Consider the following 20,599-nt stretch of genomic DNA (forward strand, 5'->3'; position numbering starts at 1 on the left):
GAGAACAGATGGGTTTGGCTGTCGGAGGGGAGCTTTTTTTGAACTGCAGGTCCTTGAAGGGTGATACAGTTTGAAGCTGGAGGATCTCTATATAAATATCCGATAGCAGCTAGGTCCCCTAACTTTCAGCAGCTGTTGAAAGGATAAAGTTTTGCTATATCAGTGGTTAGAAACACCATTATTACTTTAGGATTAGTTTATCACAAAGTCAGGGCTGACCCGGGACCATTGCTGTGAGTCAGTACGCAGCATAAAGGTCCTTTCACATCAGACGCAGGATGTGCTGCTAACTGCTAACTAAAAGCAAAGGATCCAGAATTTGTTGCTGGCTGCTGGGCTCTGTGGGTTTTTGCAGCAGCTCTACCTGTACTAGATGCACCTGCTCCTTGTCTTTTCTATCTCTGACTTTATGTCCTCTACAAGAGTTTCTGGGTTTTTTTTGCTGGTTCTTCAAATGTTCAAACATGTATGCTAATTCATAACGAAGAAAGCTTTGTAATGAAGACTGTCATTTCCAAAACACTGCCCCCCCCCTTGCGGTCCGCAGCGCTGTTGAAAAGGCTGTGGAAGTCCCTGTATTAAACACGTAGACCTGTGACACAAAAATCACCAAACTCGGACGACCACAGACTGTTTCCTTCGTGGTGATGAAGGAAAACGCTGGGCTGGCATGTAAAAGGGCATTTATTCCCTTCAAAGACCTGCAGTTCAAAAAAAGCGCCCCTCCAACAGCCAAACCCATCTGTTCTCTGATTGGATTGTTACATTTGTGATTGACATGACATTGACCAATCAGATGAAAGGAAGAAAAATAGGGTCAAAATTCGTAGTTGTAACTTGCAGGGTTTTTTTTGGCTAAGTCCACACACAAATCTTTTTACACATACAAAACTGATTTACAAGTACAAAATATTTATGTCCACATTTTGAGCCCATACAGATCAGCATAAAACACACTGTGACTGAAAACCAAAAGACAGGGGAGCACACACACACACACGGAGAACAACCCGGAGGAGATGGAGTTCACGGAGGGAGGAGCCACAAAGTATTCATGGTGTCATAGATTGAAATGCTGGAGCCCCGCCTCCTCCTGATCGTCACACAAACCATGATCAAAGTATCATTTTTGTTGACTCTGAGTAAAATCACGGGAGCATTCATCTCACTGCTCCTCCGAGGAAACACACGGCGCCTCCGAGAGAGGAGCAAGGAGGAGGGAGGAGACGGAAACAAAGTGTGAGCCTGAAACAAAAAGAGACGGAAAGCAGCAGAGCAGCAAAAACAGAGAGGAGGAGGAGCAGGGGGAGGAGCAGGGGGAGAGAGAGCGAGAGAGGGAGAGGGTTAATCCAGAGTGGAGGAGGAGGAGGAGAGGTGGCGCTGGGAAAGCACCAGAAGCGACAGACGAAGCTCACATCTGAGCCGAGCGCAGTCAAGAGACGGAGGCAGCAGCGACTGACACACACACCTGCACACACACACAGCAACATCTGTGAGGGAACAGCGAGGAGCGCGCTCAGTGCGGCCAGAGACAGCGCAGGGCAGCTGCAGAGCGGCGTGGTGGACGAGTGTGGAGCAGACGGGATGCCGACCTCGCTGCGAGTCTGATCCCGGGATCAAACTGAGGCGCTCGGAGCTCGCCATCGTCACAGCAACAGAGACTTAGCGCGGAAAGGAAATTCCCGGAGCGAGCAGAGCTGAAGAAGGACGCCCACGGAGCAGATATGGGATGAAAGGAGGAGACAGGAAGTGATTTCTGACTTTTCTGTGGGATAAATGGGACGACAGGGACAGGTGTTCTGACATCGCAGCACACCTGGATCACTGACAGAGGGGAGTCTGTGCTGGGACACCTCCACCTCACATAACCCATTTAGGCATCTCTCCTCTCCTGGCGTCTGCCGGGTTGGCAGGTGGACAACATTAACCGAGTTAGACCAAACAAACAGCCTGGAGGCACACTGAGCGCGCTCCACAGCCACGCTCTGAGAGGAGACGATGAGAGGCTCAGAGTGAAGGACGCGCACGCTCTACAGACTCGTACACTATGAGCAACAACAAGCTTCCTCTGCCTGCTCTGTGTTTACGTGTCGACCATGTTACGCCAAAATGAGATGAATCGCGGCGCACGAAGGATGTAAACAGCAAACTGAGGCTCTTTCAAAGTAAGGGACACACGCTGGTGGCATCATGTCGCACGTTGGTGGTCACACGGGTGTGGACTCTCCGACAGCGTGGCGGGCTGCTGTGCTGCTGTTGGTGTGTCTGCAGCTGCACCGGCCGAGCCCCGTACACGCTGCCGTCAGCTCGTCTCGGGGCTCCTATCGGGCGGGCGGCTGCATTTGCGCCTCAGACATCTTCAGCTGCACCGCCCTGGCTCTGAGACACGTTCCCGGAGAAATGCCGGTTTCCACCGTCACCCTGGACCTCAGCCACAACCACATCACGCAGCTGGAGGACGGCGCCTTCCAAGGTCTTCTTCAACTGGAGACGTTACGTTTGGCCCACAACCAGCTGACAGCGATCATGCCGGGAGCGTTCAGAAACTCGTCCGGGGCTCAGCTCCGAAACATGGACCTGTCATCCAATCATCTTTGTGTTCTGGAGGAGCATTACTTCCAGGAGCTGTCAGGGTTGGAGGAGCTGCTGCTGTTTAATAACCGGATCTCACGGGTGGAGGGCAGACCTCTGGCTGGACTGACAAACTTGCGCAAGGCTTATCTAAGCCACAACCGCCTCACCGACTTCCCCTTCTTTTCCATCCAGAAGCACAGCCACCCCCACCTGTCATTGCTGGACCTGTCCTCAAACCGCCTGTCCAAACTGCCCCTGGAGGACATTTTGGCCCTGCCCCATTCGCTGCAGAAGGGGCTCTACCTGCACAACAACTCGCTGTGGTGCGAGTGCCCCATGTACAGCCTGTTCCGGTCCTGGGAGCAGCAGGAGTTTGAGTCGCTGCTTTTCTTCAGGCAGGAGCACGTCTGTCTGGTTTACGGGAACCCGAGAGGCACTGTGCGCTTCCTCCAGCATGGACGCTACCTGGAGAAGTGCAACCTGAGTGCCGTGACCCAGAAGAGGAGTGTTACCGTGACGGCGGGGAAAGCGCTGCTGTTGCACTGTGCCACCACTCTCTCCGGCCACGCCATCACTTTCCTCTGGGTGTCGCCAAGCTTGGAGTCGGTGCTGCCCCCGGGGAATAACGGGTCCTTAAAGATGTTCTCCAACGGCAGCCTGGAGATCATGGCGGCACGCGAGACGGACACCGGGATCTACTGGTGTCTGGCGGAGGACCGGCAGCATCACCGCAACGACACGTGGGAGGTCAACGTCACGGTGTTGGCGGATAGCAACGACCCCCAGGAGCCGTTCAACACGGGCTTCACCACCCTCCTGGGCTGCGTGGTGAGCCTGGTGCTGGTGCTCATGTACCTCTACCTGACGCCTTGCCGCTGCCCTCCCTGCCTGAAAGCCCCGCCCCCGGCCACGGCCACCCCAAGTCTGGGAAACGAGGCTGGGGCGGGCAGCGCCCAGTCCTCCATCCTCACCCCCACCCCGCCGGCCAGCACGGAGGGCCCGGGCCGCAAGGTCAGTACCAACAAGCATGTGGTGTTTCTGGAGCCAATCAGAGAGCAGCAAAATGGCAAGCTGAGGGCGGGGCCGGGACACCTGGGGCCAGGGTTACTGCTAGGGGCAGAGCAACAGCCACGGCACAGGGCGGGGGAGACAGACTCCGTTTTGTCTGTCTTCTCAGACACGCCCATCATGATGCCATAGCAACGCACCACCCCCACTCCCCTCTCACTCCCCCTCACCTCCTCCTCCACCTGAGCACAACTCCGGCACGGACCCACAGGCCACGGCGAGGCTTTCATCCAAAACATCCAAGTGCAATTTCACAGATTGATACTGTTAACCAAAACCCGCCAGAGCAGACGAGCCCGCCGCACCCAACCAGCGCACCGTGACGGGCCGCAGAGTTCAAACCAAAGATAGCATGACGGGGGGCGAGGACGGACTGCACCCGAGCGCACGGCTGTCCCTTTAAGCACGGCTTGTACCTTTAACAAACGTTTACGATGCCTTGTTGTCTCGCTCAGAGGTGAGAGACCTTTTGTAGAGCCTTTCAGCTTCTTTCTGTTCGTAGAGCCAGTCGCACTGTAGCCCTGTCACCGCGTGACGCCACAGAAGAGCAGCTTTTAGCCAGTAAAAATAGAAACTGCCCCTCCTCCTCCTCGTCTCCCTCCACTCTGGAGTTCAGTTACTGTCATCATCAGTCAGATCACGAATTATAGAGATGAATAAATAAAAACATCAGCTGAATGATTCATTCAGGGGGCGGGGCCATTGTTGGAACTTTGTGAAACTTGTTTTGGCTCAGTCATGTGATTACCGACAGGCCAATCAGCACAGACGTGTTTCTGTTATTGTCCTCACTGTATTCACTGCTCCTCCTCCTCCTGTGTGTCGTCCTCTCTGCATCTGTGTGTTAATAAACCCGAGTATCTGCACCGCCAGGCTCACTGCTGTTATTGTCTCTGACCAGCACTCAGCCTCTGCACAGTGTGTGTGTGTGTGTGTGTGTGTGTGTATTCAGATTTATATACAGACATCTTTACTTCTATATACACACGTTTTCTTTTTAGTAATTCCCTAATTTACATCCCATTTTCATCCTGTTATTTTCCCACTGCACAGGCAGAAAACGGGTCTGAATAAACGCATAGAAATGAGCAGCTATTTGTAATATTATTGGGTGTTTTTGCTCAAGTAGTTTTTTCTTAATGTTTATAAAATTCTCGTCAGAAACCTTGAAAATCTCTTCATCGTGTGCAGAAATGATCATTTTACAGATAAAACAAACCCTGATTGTACAGGTGTGAGTGTGAGGGCCGTGAGAACAGCCGCGAGCATTTCATTCATCAAAGTCGTCTAAACGCTTCAATTTCAGCTGCACAGTCACAAAGAGCGAGCGTGTGGGCGTGGTCAGAGTCGCTCTCATGATTCACACGTGAAATCAGAGACGCCACAGACACACTTCACTGCAGCTGCTCTCCACCGCCATCATAATCACCAACCAACGTGGCGCCTCCTCGGAAACACTCTCTGAAAGCTGGATCAGAGGGACAGCAGGACGGCCCGCCGGCGTGGGGTAAGACCTCCGCAGGACTGTGGATCAATATTTATCACGAGCCGTCAATATGTCACTACGAACCCCGAGGTCAGAGCCTCGCCGCCCCCACAGGGACACCTGCAGCACCTACGGTCATTAAAGAGAGTGTGTGTGTGTGTGTGTGTGTGTGTGTGTGTGTGTGTGTGTGTGAGAGAGAGAGAGTGTGTAAGGGGGGGGGGGCTAAACTACAGATGAGCATCATTCAGTGACCTCACGTCAGGCGGGATGATGTCAGAAGGTCATGTGTTATTAGGACCATATCGACACAAGCTGACCTCATGGTCAGAGCGACCGACAACCGCTGATCATAAACGTGCTAACTAGCATTAGCATCGTTATTCCCGGTGTACATGTAGGCGACAGCAGCGTGAGCGCTCTGTGGCGAGCAGAGGAGCCGATGGAAACTCGTAGAGTCACAGCAGCGAAGCTTCCAGCTGCACCTCCTTGGAACGAGTGCTATAAGACTGAGTGTCCTGGTGACACGCTGCTCTCCAGGTCTCTGTACAGGACAACACTGGCCCTGTTTACATGATATCAAAGCCAGCCTCTGCAGCACCAGCTAGCAGTCGCTGATCTTTCAGAATAAGAGCGAGGAGGTTGGTATGGAAGCTTGTTCCCAGCACCATCTATAAGGTGAAACGCTCTGCCAATCAGAAAGCTCGGTGAAGCGAGATTGACGTAAACGCTGGAGAACTTAAAGCTGATTGTTTGTGTTTGCTAAAAACTGCGAGCGCCTTCTGCTTGCACGTAACCAGGAAATGATGTCGTTCATGCAGCTTCCTTATTGGCAGAGCTTCGAGTTATTGAGCTTCCACAGGTCGGCCCTTAGACTGACGCACACACGAAGAATCGCTCCCGAGTGGGATTCTGGGAAAGCTGCTTTATCCCCCATAATGTTAAACAGGCCTCCTGGAATTATTTGGTTGTTTTAGCTGTAAAAGGGTCATAAAATCAGCTGTGAGCTTTTGTCCCTGTCTTCAGGATTACTGCGTCTTTCCACAGCTTCTTTCTCTACTGTGAGAGCGTAATCAGGATTAATAACAGAAAAGGACTAAATTGAAATGTTACAGTTTTTACTCAAAGAGGCAGAAAGAGAGACTGTACATGATTACAAGACTTACAGTCTGAACAACAACAAGTATGTGACCTCTGACCCTGTGGTTTGTTTTTGGGCATCTCTTTTCTTCCCCTGGTACACTTCCTCTCAGTCTGTAGCCAAAGGCCTACATCGCACTGCTGACACTCGTGCTCCTTTTATGCAACATTTTCCTGAGTGGATAATAAACCCAGCCTGCTCTGCCTGCATGTCCTGCAAGCCTCAAATACACCTGCTTTACAGGTGTTGGACGAGGGCGGGGCAGTGTTTGTCATACATGAAATAAACATGGCATAAAACAATGTTCTATGAAACCCTGTTATCATCCCCCCACTGGACTGGGCTTGCATCCAGCAACTCTTATTTTTATATAAAACACTAAAAACAGCAAAAATAAAATCATTGTAAAAAAGAAAAAAGACGTCTGACAAAGCGTCAGTTTTCTGTGCGACTTCGTCTCTCTCAACCTTCGTCTTCGGGCCGCTGTGACGCAGTGCTTGGGATTACCCGAATGACTAATATCAGCGGAAAGCACAGCGTCGCTGCTTTCAGGAACCGCTGGGATTTTTAAGATGCGCAAATCATTCAAGAGTTACGGTACTCTAAAGAAACGTTGGAAAAGCCTGTCGCTGGCGACAGGATGGGGGCTGAAGGCTTATCCAATCAGCAGACAGCTTTCCTTGGGTGACGCGGTCGACCTGCAGCTCCTCGTTGAGAATCATTCTAACGTTTCCTCTGGGCGGCGCTGTGACGCTGATCGCAGCGCTGAGATCTGAGTATCGAGCGAGGACAGTCATGAACTCTTCACAAGAGACCGCGACCTCTGACCTCAAGCTCTTGATATTCAAACACCCCAGATTTTTGGTAGAGCCACCTCTGAGGCATCGGCTCGTTCTCAGTTATCATGTTCACAGGGTGTGCACGGCCGCCTGGCTGAACAAGCAGCGACAGAGTCAGCCTTTCCTGTCACACACTCTTTACATGATCCCCTTTATACTTCACAAGGTGTGCTGTGCCGCGCACGCACGCACGCACACACACATCTGCGTTCTGTTCATTTCCTTCACGCCGTTTTTCAAATCAACACAATATGAAAACGAGCTGGAGCTGCTGATTGCTCTGCACGTCCTTCAGGGAGCGCAGAAAAGGCCGTTTGGCTGCAGCCAATCAGCTCACACCTCACCAGCACCACGGGCAAGTCAGGTGGAGGGGGGCGGATGGCACCCTTCAAATCCTGCAGGAAGTTTTCACACTTCATTAAGAAGCTCGACACAATAGAGCGGAACCACACAGACGGGAAAATTACACGCCTCGTTAGTTTTCCGGTCTGTCAGCAGGTGGAGGCACGCGCTCCGATTTATCCCATCACACACACACGAGATCACCGCCGACATCCTCCCACAGGCCGCAGACACCAGCCGCAGGCGGAACAACCCCAAACGAGCAGCTCGGGCCGCCGGGATCAGCCGAGCCACCTCCCAGCCGAGCCTCAGGATTGTTTTCTGGAATAAGTTCAGATCGTTTCCTTCCAAAGCGCCGTTTTCACGTCTCACCGGAGGTGGCGTTAACTACCGTTTGACGAATCGGTCCAATCACAGCTCATCATTACCGGGCAGCGCTGCAGGCTCTGAGCTGGGGTTTGTGAGATAAACGCAGGCCGAGAAAGAGCCGGCGGGACTGAAACGAGCCAATCACAGAGCTCCAATCAGCTGATGATGAGCAGCAGGGTGCTCATCAGAAACTCTGACCAGTCGCGTTCATCAGGAGGTTGGATTGGCTGCTGTGCACCTCCTGCCCACTCAGGGGTTAACGTAAGTGGGAGCAGCAGTGATGTGGCGCTCTTATGTAACACTGAAGGCAGAGCAGCCATCAAATATTCAGCAGGTCTTCCCTCGCGCTCAGTGAGGCGGCGGCGCCCCGAGCAGCTCGCTGGATCAGCACGACACACCAAACATCAAACTCTGCGAGCAGACTCAGGACCAAACATCCTGCTGCTGTCTGCGCTCGTTGTTAGCAGCACCTTCACAGCCTAACGTCCCGATCTGCTGCGACTTCCTGGAATATCGCCGAGTTTGTTTGAGCTGCGTTTACGTCGGGGAACGAGGAGTTACACTGAAGTTCAGGCTGCCTTTGTGACAGCAGGGCAGAGCTTACACAACACAAGCTCCACCCACCTTCGTAAGGGACAGCCAATCAGAAGAAAGTCAGTCTAAAAGAGGGAGGGGCTAAATCAGCCCAGAATCAGACAAAGAAGGATTATTATGAGCTGTGAATCATGAACAGACTGTGTGGTGGAGTCCAGCAACAACGGTTCTGGAGGGTTAGCCGTGGCAAACATGGCGGCATTGCAAAGCTGAGGCCAAGCGAGGCGTGCAGATGCCAGAAAGCAGCGGGTAACGCGACGCTGTGATCTGAAAACCTCCCTGAGCCTGGTGCTGCTGGAGGTTTCTTCCTGTTAAAAGGAGTTTTTCGTTCCCACTGTCACCAACGTGTTGCTCATAGGGCGTGGTCTGATTGTTGGGGCTCGTTTGTCGTTTCAGCAGTTTTCCACATCCTGGATACAAATACAAACACGTCCTCGTTTGCTGGAGAGATGAAAGCTGAGCGGTCACGGTGCCGTGAAGCACCTGGAGGTGACTGTTGATGTGGTGCCTTTTAAATAAAGCTGTACTGAATTACTGCCTCACGCTGAGACTGGACTCGTCGGTGAGCTGAAGCTCTGAGCAGGAAATTAGCTGCAGCAAAACAGGAAGTGCTACACGTCCCTATTTTAAACGCTCAGCCTCATGAACAGGAGGATATTTTTGTTGTGACTCAGTGTCAGACACGAATCTGCTTCCAGCTAACGGCCGTGGATGAGTCCAGCTGACAGGAGACAGTCGGGCTCCTTCACTCCTCCATCATTACAAGATTCCAGTTTCCTCACTTTAACAAACAGCAGCTCTGATTTGTCGTCTTAGCGAAACGCCTCGCTGATGTTTCGCTCTGCAGCGCCACCTACTGACAACAGGAAGTCAGCCTAAAGCGATGAGTGTTCCCTGAATGAAGCAGTGCGCTGTGTTTCCTGTGAGCAACGTACAACAGTGCAGGCATGACGATATCTACACGACAGTAGGGTAACCTCGGTCAACTCCTCCATCTGGAACGAACTCCCACCTGAGGCTCTACTAAAACATCTGCCATGAAAAATTGATGAAGGCAGAGTGAATAAAAGCCCCGTGGAAGAATCCAGCTCTGCAGCTGAACCTGCCTGAACCTCATCAATCATTTACGGATCCAGATGTTTCACCTGAGTTTCTGATCACTTTATCAATCAGCTCCGTCCTCAGGTCTCCGCCTGTGTGTCAGTGTTCCCGGCTGGTGCAGGTACACTAACAGCAGCGCACCTGGGACTCATTATAGCAGCTGTGTACTGCTCATCTGTCAGAGTCACAAACGACTGATTTATTGGAGGAAATCCAGCCCTGTGGCTGCTGTTCAGCTGCTTTCCCGACAAGTCAGCTGACCGGCGGTCTGATGGACTAACGCCACCATGTTGGACCAGCCGGGGCAGAACTGCAGTCGACACGTCGGATGGAGACTCCCTGCAGAGGCTCTGTGTTTACTGTTCACACCGCCTTAATTACACAAGATGTGATTTCTTTAAATGTGCAGGCGAGCCCTCAGAGTCCACGAGAGCCTCCGAGCAGAAACAACACAAAAGTGGAAAAACATTCGAGCCCGAGGTCATCAGATGAACAACCCATCTGGCAGGCTGATAATCACAGATATTCATCAATAATCAGGAGATGAACCGTGATCTGAACATGGCTGAGCTTCCAAACATGCGAGCCCCGTTTCTGCTCCTCAGATCAGATTACAGGCCCCCGGGCGAGCAAACGAGTCGACACGATCGGACCCCCGAGCTCCTTCATTCAGAGCTGCTACCAAACCCCGCCTCCTCATCAGCGCCGTGAGGCACGGATAATCACGGACCGGCATCAGCTCAGCGGAGCGCCTGATACGTCAGGATGTAAAGTGAGAGAAATGCTTAAAAGGTGCCGGTCGCATGTGTTAATAAAACTAATCCAATGGTGGATCCAGCTCATTTCCTGGAGACAGAATCCGAGCCTCGCGGGCAGCATCGAAGCAGACCCCTCCTCCTGGATGTCATGTGACGCCTGTAGTTTTTACAGACCCATCCCCTCCCCCCTCACAGGGTTATGTTGCCTCCTTCTTACATCACACATCAGATCCAAACATCCGGGACACGGCTCGGGAAACACAGACCGGAGCGCTTTTAAGGCACAGACAAACCCCACGAAGATGGAGCAGCTCGTTACCAGTCAGCGCGAGGCTGGACCAGTTTAACCAGCAGAGGACCAAAGTTCCCTCTAATGTTTCATGTGTCTGAGCGAACAAACTCCCTGAGCGTCCCCTTGGACCACTGTGAGCAACAGCAGACGTGTGCGCTGTGGTCACGCCAGCATCGAATCCATCCAAGTTACATGTTTATTAAAATAATCAAATTACAGCATTTACATTTATGTTAGACTGCTTTTAATTAACTGCTTTATCCCACTGACAATGAAAATTGTAAAAAATCTTGTTCCTGACCTGTAGCATGTTAACACTATTGGAAGGAAAAATAACGTGAAAACACAACTTTCTTTTTTTAATTTTTAATTTATTTATTTTTGCTCTGACTGTATTATGAGTCTGTGGTCTGGGAGAGAGTCTGTAACTCTGTCTGCAAAATACAGTAAATAATGACCAATGTTGGCAATTAATTATATAGTTACTTCTTCAAAAAAGTAACTGAGTTATGCAAACAAAGTGTTTTGCAGCTGTTTACCTAAAAATGCAGCCAAGGCGTTTTTTAAATAAACATTTCAAACTATTTACAGAACAATCAGCTGTTCTGCATCAAATCTGATGCCACACAAATTATTTGTGCCGCTCCAAAAATAATTTCTGTCCACTATGAGATGAAGGAGAACAACAGCCTGATACCTGCAGGCCTGACAGCAGCAGATGTATCACTGCTGTAACACCTGTAACACTCAGCAGTCGCCTCATTGTTCTGACACACACAACAACACTACACACTAACTACACACTAACTACACAAGATTTGTGCTAAACGTCGCAAATCTCTCACATCTCAAACACGCCGTCACTCCTAAAACTTCCCCCGTTTCTTAACAACTAAATGTCATGTTGCCATATCATTTTTTGATTGGTCCACATGGTGCATTTTTCCACCAATAGGAAAGGGGGGGGGGGGGGGGGGGGTTTGGTATTTGCTCGCAGGCTTTCGAGCGTTTTCCTTATAAATGTCAACCACGTTGATTAGCTGCGTATATACGAATGTGAATCGCGTGATTGGCTGGACTTTGGGATAAGGCGACATCGTTCTGATCCCATACGGGAGCAGCCAGTCACTGACTAACACTGCAAATTAAAAAAGGTTTTCATTTTAATTTCAATTCAGCTTAGATTTGTTTTTTGTGGGCACAGACGTGCCAGCAGTGCGCAATCGTGCACGCGCGCAGCTTAGAGGGAACATTGCAGGACATAAATCAGAGGTATGAAGACGAGCTCGTGTTTAGTTCACGTGTCGGAGGAAAGGCTTTTCTTCTCGGCTTGATGAGAGCACACGGAGCCTCTTTCAAAGTTTCCTGTGCTGTCGCAGTCAGGACCATCGAGCACGTCTGCAGGTCGGCTGTTATCACGCTGGACTTCAGCGCTGGGCAAAAGTTCTCCTCACTCTACAATGCACCAGTGTTTGTCTGCACATAACAGCGTTTAAACGGTTCCTGCAGGCTCTTTGTTCGCCCGTCACACACATGCTTCACTTGTTCCCATGTTTTTGTTCAATCTGTGTAAACTCCCAAAGAAAACACAATTTAACATCAAATTGTATTTTTGCTCCAACGAGGTGATTCCCAAACTCTACGGCAGGTAAACTGGATCAGAAAGACCCGACACAGGACCTGAGAGACGATCTGGACCTTCAGCTCATCGTCTGCTGCTCACTGAAGTCTCATCAGAGACCATCGGTGAAGGACGGCTGTCAGGAAGACGTTCTTAATGAGGGGACACAGGAGGAAAGGCAGAGGTCTGAAAATGACACGAGAACTGGACGATGGATCCGCATCACGGTCAGTGTGTACGAGGAGGTCAGGAGGAGGCACGGTGGAGGCTCTGTCATGGTTTCAGAGCTCCACATCACTGAAGCAGTGTGGGATCATCCTGACAGAGAACAGCATGAGAGTCCTTCAGGGAGCCTGGAGAACAGTTCCTGAAGACCCCCAGAGACCCCCCCAGAGACCCCCCCAGAGAGCCGCTCAGAGAGCCCCCCAGAGACCCCCCCAGAGAGCCGCTCAGAGAGCCCCCCAGAGACCCCCCCAGAGAGCCGCTCAGAGACCCCCCCAGAGAGCCCCCCCAGAGAGCCGCTCAGAGACCCCCCCAGAGAGCCGCTCAGAGGCCCCCCCAGAGAGCCGCTCAGAGGCCCCCCCAGAGAGCCGAACTCTGTCTTTGCCTAAGATTCTGCATGTGCATGTCTGCAATAAACGACTGCACGTATTTCCCACAGGTTTGTAAAATTAAGAAGTGAAGGGCGGTTTGAGTCAAAACCCTGTAGGCGTGGCTGTTCAGGCTCAGGTTCAGGTGTGTGCGCTCTGTGGGTGAACTGTTCAGGCCCTGTGTGATAACCTCAAAGTGATAAAATGTCTCCTCCTCTTTTCGTCCTCAGATGTCCTCCTCTGTCGGGGCCACGCGGCCTCCTTCCAGCCTCATTTCCACGCTGACACGTGACCACGGGAAGGACAAGAAGCACGCTTCAGAGCAGCGACACGCACGTACTCGCAGATGCACCGACGAGCGACTCATCTGAGGGTCTTGAATACCGTGTTTAGATGTTTAAGAACTACAAGCACGTTTTCACATCATCGTTCACGTCAGCTGACGCAGAAAAAAGTCGATGCTGTAATCCTGGTTCTTCCATTTAGGTCGGACCTCTGCGTCGTGTCACCCGCATGCTTTCAAAAACACAAGAAACAAGCTTTATTGGTCACGTACACAATCGCACAGAGATGATGACACGTGCAGTGTGTCGTGACCGAGCTGCGGACGGGCTGCAGACGTAGCCGCGCCATTCCAGGCTTGGTGTTTGGCATGGGGGCCAAGCCAGGACCCTTACTGGATACCGGGAGGGAATCAAACTTGCGACTTCCGCTCCAAAGGTGTGTGGTCTTAACACTACACTATCCAACACAGACGAATCACAGCCTCAAAGCAGTGCATGCTGGGAAGCGAATGCTCACCGTAAAGTATTCACAGCTCTGAAAGTCACACTAAAGATGAACAGGCACGCTCGGTGTGACAGAACTGCCACAAAACTAAATGCTGATAACTGGGCTCTTCCTGTTAAAGGGGAGTTTCTCCTTCCCACTGTTGCCAAAGCGCTTGCTCCGTGGGGGCGTGGTCTGATTGTTGGGGTTTCTCTGTTTATCGTAGGTCTTTACCTTACAGTACGAAGCGCTTTAGGCGACTGATCTGGGGCTCGTGAGCGTGAGCAGCATGGAGGGTTTTTACACTCGTTGTTTCACATGTTGTTTGCAAATATAAACGCGTCTTTGTTTGCTGGAGAAATTAAAGCCTGACCTCACCATGTCTGTGATGGCGGTTACCCGGAGAGCGCCGCACGTGATGTTCAGTAAAACGTGACAATAAAGTCTGTGTGTGCCGTGTGTTTATTAAAGACGTTCAGCTGCTGTTTGAGTCTCTGATCGTGCTGCTTTCAGTTTCACGCTCTGAGCATGCTCGGTTTAAGACGTCATCATCATCAGGTGATTCCCCGCAGCGTTCTCCAGAACAGCCGGCGTCGCCACTCTGCACTGCTACAATGACGCGCCTGCACGCTCGTGTCACGAGGTGTACGCGACGCTTGGTTCACGACAGCATCAACAGGACAAGTTCAGCCCTTCGGATGGAGGTCAGGTTTACGGAGGCGTGCAGGTCTGAGAGCAGCGTGGAGATGAACGGCAGCGATGCTGGCGTGTGGCGGTGAACTGCCCGACTGTGCGCGCGAACACCTGCTCGCCACAACTGTAAGTACAGCTGGGCGTGACGTGATATTCACACAGAAGCCACTTTACTAGGAACCCCAGAAACCAAAGCTTCAGTGAAACGCTTTCACTCGACCCTGAGAGAAGAGACAATGATGACCATCAGATCCAGGCTGCACTCATTTCACAGGAAACACGATTCACCATAAAAATATGGGCTGATCGGGCCCAGTGCACAAACTGGAGGGTTATCAGAAACCAGGCCGGTGCACACGCTAGCATTAGCCATCTGTTATCATTAACGTAGCAGCTAGCGGACAGTAGTTGGATAAAGATGAATTGGAGCTCAACGGGAGATCGAGCCGTGACAGAGCAGATTACGGAGGCGTGGACCAGGAGGCGAGTGGAGGACCAATCGGACGGTTTCAGGCCTGCAGAGCAGAGCTGAGGACCAAAGAGCTGCACGCTTCCTGCTTCATGTGTTTCTGGCTGCGTTGGAGCAGCTGTGAGGTCAGTTTTAGCTAACGGCTAACTCACAGCACACGTTACCATAACGCTCTCTGCAATAACGAAATGGTTTCCGTGTGTTTGCCGTCGTGCTGTTTGCCGTCGTGCTGTTTGCCGTCGTGCTGTTTGCCGTCGTGCTGTTTGCCGTCGTGCTGTTTGCCGTCGTGCTGTTTGCCGTCGTGCTGTTTGCCGTCGTGCTGTTTGCCGTCGTGCTGTTTGCCGTCGTGCTGTTAGCCGTCGTGCTGTTAGCCGTCGTGCTGTTTGCCGTCGTGCTGTTTGCCGTCGTGCTGTTAGCCGTCGTGCTGTTTGCCGTACCCTTTGGTCTAAAATACATTTCACCTTCAAATCTGTGAAGAGCTTTTATTCATTTCAGTCTTAAGCTCTTATTTTGTTTACTCTTAACTTCTAATTGGAAAAGAACACATTCACTTCATCTTCTTCATCATTACTTTTGGGGTCAAAGTCTTCCCCGTGGTATCGAGTTTGAAATGATGACACCCCCCCAACTCACAGTGAAGTCCCTGAGACCCTGTCACGCCGTCGCCTCGAAGCTGACCCAGCTGCTCAGCCTGTTTTTACCGAGCAGTGCAAATCTACGCAGGCTGGAAAAAAGAAGCTCCATCCCAGAGCGCGGTGCAGGCCTCTCAGGCTCCACAGCTGCTAAGCTAATTAGCCTCGGTCTCAATCTAATCTGCAGGAGGCTGCAAGCTGCTGCTGATCCCTCTCAGCCAGAGCTAATGGACAACAATTAGCACCACTGATTTTCTGCAGGATGGAGCACAGAGGGGGGGCTGTTAATAGCTCTGATGTGAACACAGGGTGGGGGAAGTGCGTGTGGGCAGCGATGAGGCTCACAGTCCACACAAGTCGAGCACGATCAATCACAGCAGCAGCAGCGCTGCCTTTATGGAGATCCTGTGTGTGTGTGGGGGGGGGGGGGGCTGCAGGCGCCGCCAACATCATTAAATAAATGATAACAGGACGCTTGTCTTTCCAAACACGCCCGGATTACGCCTGCTGTTCATGCTTCAACCTTAAAGGCTGTCACTGCTTTTATAAGTAAATATGTTTATGCTGTAGGTACGGACCCTGCAGACAAACCCCAACAATCAGGTGACATGTGAGCACACGCTTGGTGACAGTGGAAAGGAAAAACTCTTTTATCAGGAAGAAACCTCCGGCAGAACCAGGCCCCCAACAGGGAGCCAATGAGGAGAAGCCAGCATGGTGGAAGTCCGAGCTCTCGCTGCAAACATCTCCAGATGTCTCCCATGTAACAAAACATGTCACTGCACTCTGCACCTCTGGACGGCCTGTTCTGGGCCCGGGGCCACATGTTTGACACACATCTGTGCTGGGACGAGGACCCTGCATTAATGGACGGAAGCATCGATGGGATGTGGCGTGTCAGCTGCTCGAGCGCACACAGCCACCATTAGAAAGCGGACGCTGTGATGGGAGCAGCGAGGTGAAGGACAGGCCTTCATGGGCTCAGGGCCCGAGTGACGATAAAGCAGAGGCACAGCAGCTTCAGCAGCTTCAGCCTGAACGCTGAAGCCTTCTTTGATTTAACGAGTCAGCGACTGGCACCGGCGACGCCGACTCTTCCAGCTCCACTCAGAGCATCGCTAAAAACGGGACAGTTTCTAACGCGTCTTTGTGTTTAACGGCTGTAAGCTCAGCTGTTCCTTCCTGCTCTGACGTCCAAAAGCACCACAACATTTTACTCTTTCTGGAGGCGCAGCCGGTGGACGAATGTCAGTCTGATACCAACGCTCATATCAGCATCAGATCAATATTTGATTCCATCCTCTGAACCGTGTTAAATCATTCTTAATGAACAAACATCCGTCAAACACGCTGAGAAACATGTGTGAACCTTTCTGTGGTTTATTTACAGCCTGCAGGCACGTTTACGTCCAGCTCTTCAAAATAAAAGCTGAGAGGTGTGTTTTATTGTGGAAAGTAAAAGTCAGTGAAGGTTCATGTCATAAATCAGGACACACTGCTCACACACCTGTGACGGCATCGATGCTCCTCACAGATGGAGCAGGAGGAGGCGACATTAACCAGCTGATGAACCTCCAGCTGCGTGACCACAGGACAGCAACGCCTGACCCGGCGTCCTGAGTCAGGACCGGACCGATCCAAATATCGGATCGATGTCTCCTTAATGAGAGCTCCTCTGCACCGCACTTCCTTTCAGACTCGCTCTTATTACATTTCATTCAAAGTGACGGGGAGGGGGCGGGGCCTGTCCAGGCTTTAAACAGGCTGAGGACATCCCGTGTTTCCCTCCACCTCGCCTGGCAGGAGCCGGCCCCGCCCCCCTGCAGACAACGCTAATGCCTTTATTCGTTTCTCAGAGTCCATTAACGGGCACTAAGCCTTCCTGCGGTCTCCCATCACTGCACGCTCCCAACACTCTGCAGACCTCATCCATCTCCAACCACTTATCAAAGTTACAGTCACGACTCCACCCGGAGACGCTCCGTCCGAGGAAGCTTACAGGAAGCGGGGTTCACGCCGACCTCGTCTCTGCTTCACCCTGATCTAAAAACACAAATGCAGACGGGTCTGCAGTACTGCGCCCTGAGCAGCGCCTGCAGGTGCAGCGCGCCTGTCAGAGCGCTGAGCAGCAGCGTGTCATGAGCCTGAGAGCAGGAACTCAGGGCCAAACATACACAAATAACTCAGCGCGCTGCGGCGGCGCCGAGAGGAAGATGATAATTCCTGTTAAAAACACGGCGTTACCTTTGATGTGAAAACAGACACAAAGCGAAGTGTTACATAAAGATGGGGGAGGTGACAGAAGGAGGGCGGCGTGCAAATGAAGAGAGAAGACAGGAAGTAAGTTCACGGCTGATTCGAGCTTAGCGAGCGTCTGAGCGGCACTTCAAATGAGTCTGACCTGGATTCATTCATCGGGCCTCAAAAACGCCAAAACTTCACACATCACGCCTCCTCTGACTCCCACAGCCGCACGCCAGGCAAACAGGAAGTCCCGCCTTTCAGCGTCGGCTCGCCTTAGACTGCACGCTCAGCGGTGAGCTTCCTGCTTGCAACCCGCCGCCGTCACTTTGACCTGCAGTTCATCAGGAAAACGCTGACACATCAGAACAGCCCCGATAACAGCGCCACAGACTCCCCGCCAGCACCTGCCAATCAAAACCAAGCACACCGCCCAACACAAGCACACCCAGTGATTGGACACTGTGCTGAGAGGCGGGGCCAGGTGCTCAGAGTGAGGAGGGTTTCCTGGATTCACACTAAGCTTCTTATTTCAGCCGCGGCGTCACGGAGGCGCGCTGAGCGTTGGAGGTCATTTGGACGTGTCCCCTCTGCACACCTGAGCGTCACGCTGACAGGCTGCCTCGCTCGCCCCACCGTGAACTGTAAACAACTGATTTTTATGACGCCCCGCTCTGGTGTCCAAGCAGCAGACGGCGGGTGGGCGGGGTTGAACAAACAACTGCGCGGTCACGCTCGGGTGGAGCTTCCTGAGCAGCAGAGCAGACGTCTCACGGCAGGTAAGCCCGACTCCATCCGTCCTCCATAAACAGCAGAGTGACGACGACCTCGCAGCTTTATGAGTTTGTTCCAAAATGAGCTCGGAGAAGCAGTTTACCTGCTCAAACACCTGAGGAGACTGACACACCTGAGCCTTCATGAGTTAAACCTGAGCTTTAGCTTCAGTGGGAGGAGCTCTGCTTACTGAAGTTCACACACGAATATGATGAAAACCACGTGGACGTCACACCTGCATCACCAGCGCCCCCTGGTTTCTCTGATGACATCAGCAATCAGTCAGGAGATGATTGGGGACATTTACCGATCACTATGATCGATCACTGTGACCCTGAGCCACGTATGGATTAGTTAGCAGCTCAGAGGTCAGAGGTCAGGAGGCCTCAGCATCACGTGACTGCTATCAAGCTCACATTAGAACACAGTGTTTCACACACAGGATCCAACACCAAGCAGTTACTCACATACAGGGCTCTTAATTTGAAAAGTCAGTGGTGCACACACACAGAAGCAGCCCGTGGCCCGAGCCCCCGGTCTGACCCTAACCAGCAGAGCCAGAACCAGAGAGGAGGTCTTACCCCTGCCGGTCTCCGTCCACCAGGATCCGAACCAGGATGCCGGTAACAGCCACCAGGATGGGGTAGTGGTCCACGCTCTCCAGCCCTGCAGGAGGAACAGAGTTCATCAGAGTGGCACGACTGCGAATCTGACCGGATGATGGACGCTGAGGGGGCGTGTCTCTTATTGTTATTACCATAACCCTAATATCAGTGATCCTGGCCTGTGATGCGTTGAGCTCCCTCCTTTCACAGAGCGTGACATCACGTGTTCTCACTAACAGGCTCCATGTTTGTAGTTCTTGCTGTCTCTCATTCACACTCTTTAAACCTCGTGCTGAAGGCTGCGTCTCCTCGCACGTCCTGGTCGGACGGAGTTCAGGCGGCGCTCTGGATCACACCTGCGTGCATGAAAGCAGCACGCAGGTGTGATCGGGCCTGCAGGTGTTTGATCGATCAGGTCACTGTCATCATATTTCAGAGCGTCTAAAGCAGAGACGGGCTGCTGATCAGTATTACTTTGATCCTGCCATCAGAGCCGGCCCACACACCTGATTGGAGGCCTCGGCGAGGCGCGCCCACACCTGCAATTAAATTATCCCAGAAATAACCTGGAAAGGTGTCATTATCATTATCAGGTGGTAATGAGAAGGCTGCTTCCAGTCAGCTCCAACTACAAATTATAAATCATCAGCGCTGCGACAGACGGGTGACCTGTGCAGGTGTACCCTGCCTCCCACCCCCACAACACACACACACAGTTAAAGGAGGCGATGACCTCCCTATAGATTAGATTAGATTAGGTGAAACTTTATTAATCCCTCGGGTGGGTTCCTCCGGGAAATTCAGTTTCCAGTAGCAAAGCACCGAAAGAAGTTGCATGTTACAGATACATTAAGGGGAAAGAGAGTAAGGATATAAGCATAAATACACCATATATACACATATACACATATATAGATACAGAATATACAATATGGATAAATAGGATTGCTCATTTGAGTGAGTATATTGCACAGTGGTTATTGCACAGTCAAATATAAGAAAAAAGACAAAACAAAAAACAAATATTGCAAATATTGCACAGTGTAGAGAAGCACCTACAGCTCAGTTGTTCCCGCCCTCCCTTGTCCCCCTGTTTCTCCTCCCTCTCCCCTCCAGTGAGGAGTTAAACAGTCTGATGGCGTGTGGGACAAAGGAGCTTTTAAGTCTGTTGGTTTTTGACTTTGGGAGAAGCAGCCTGTCGCTGAATAGGCTCCTCTGATTGTTTACGACCGTGTGCAGAGGATGCCCGGCATTGTTCATAATGTCCATCAGTTTCTTTAAGGTCCTCTTCTCTGCCACTGTCACCAGAGTGTCCAGCTTCATGCCGACCACAGAGCCCGCCTTCCTGATTCGTTTCTCCAGTCTGGATGAGTCAATATATACACGGTGGCTGTGTGGGCGGAGCGAGTGCGGATGTTGCTGAGGTCCAATCAGCTCACAGCAGTGATGATAACAGGAGTGAAATAATCAGCTGGGCTAAAGCAGAGTTAAACGTTTATTTGGGAAAAGGTGAGTTTGCAGCACGTCGCTCCTGCTATGGCTCCATCAGGAGGAGCCTGAGGGCCTCCCGCTGAGCTCCATCAATGAATCACACGAACTCACAGCGAGCCAACAGCTGGAAGAACCAATTAAACGGGCAGGAAAC

General features: G+C 51.7%; 2 protein-coding genes across 2 annotated transcripts in view; one reads left to right on the forward strand and one right to left on the reverse strand.

The window, feature by feature from the left end:
* The window catches only part of rnf123 (ring finger protein 123), a 119,069-nt gene that overhangs the window by 41,436 nt on the left and 57,034 nt on the right, over positions 1-20,599 (reverse strand). Inside the window, exon 36 of the mRNA XM_084929673.1 lies at positions 18,931-19,015. Within this exon, the coding sequence (XP_084785799.1) occupies positions 18,931-19,015 (85 nt within the window). The remainder of the gene's footprint in view (positions 1-18,930; positions 19,016-20,599) is intronic.
* On the forward strand, positions 1,148-14,137 carry amigo3 (adhesion molecule with Ig-like domain 3). The gene is made up of 2 exons (XM_084929669.1): positions 1,148-3,585; positions 13,003-14,137. The coding sequence occupies exons 1-2, from the start codon at positions 2,191-2,193 to the stop codon at positions 13,141-13,143; spliced, it is 1,536 nt and encodes a 511-aa protein (XP_084785795.1). The 5' UTR covers positions 1,148-2,190; the 3' UTR covers positions 13,144-14,137.

This window comes from Perissodus microlepis, chromosome 5, assembly GCF_051167445.1.
Source record: "Perissodus microlepis isolate ML-2025 ecotype Zambia chromosome 5, ASM5116744v1, whole genome shotgun sequence".
In the NCBI taxonomy this organism is placed as follows: domain Eukaryota; kingdom Metazoa; phylum Chordata; class Actinopteri; order Cichliformes; family Cichlidae; genus Perissodus; species Perissodus microlepis.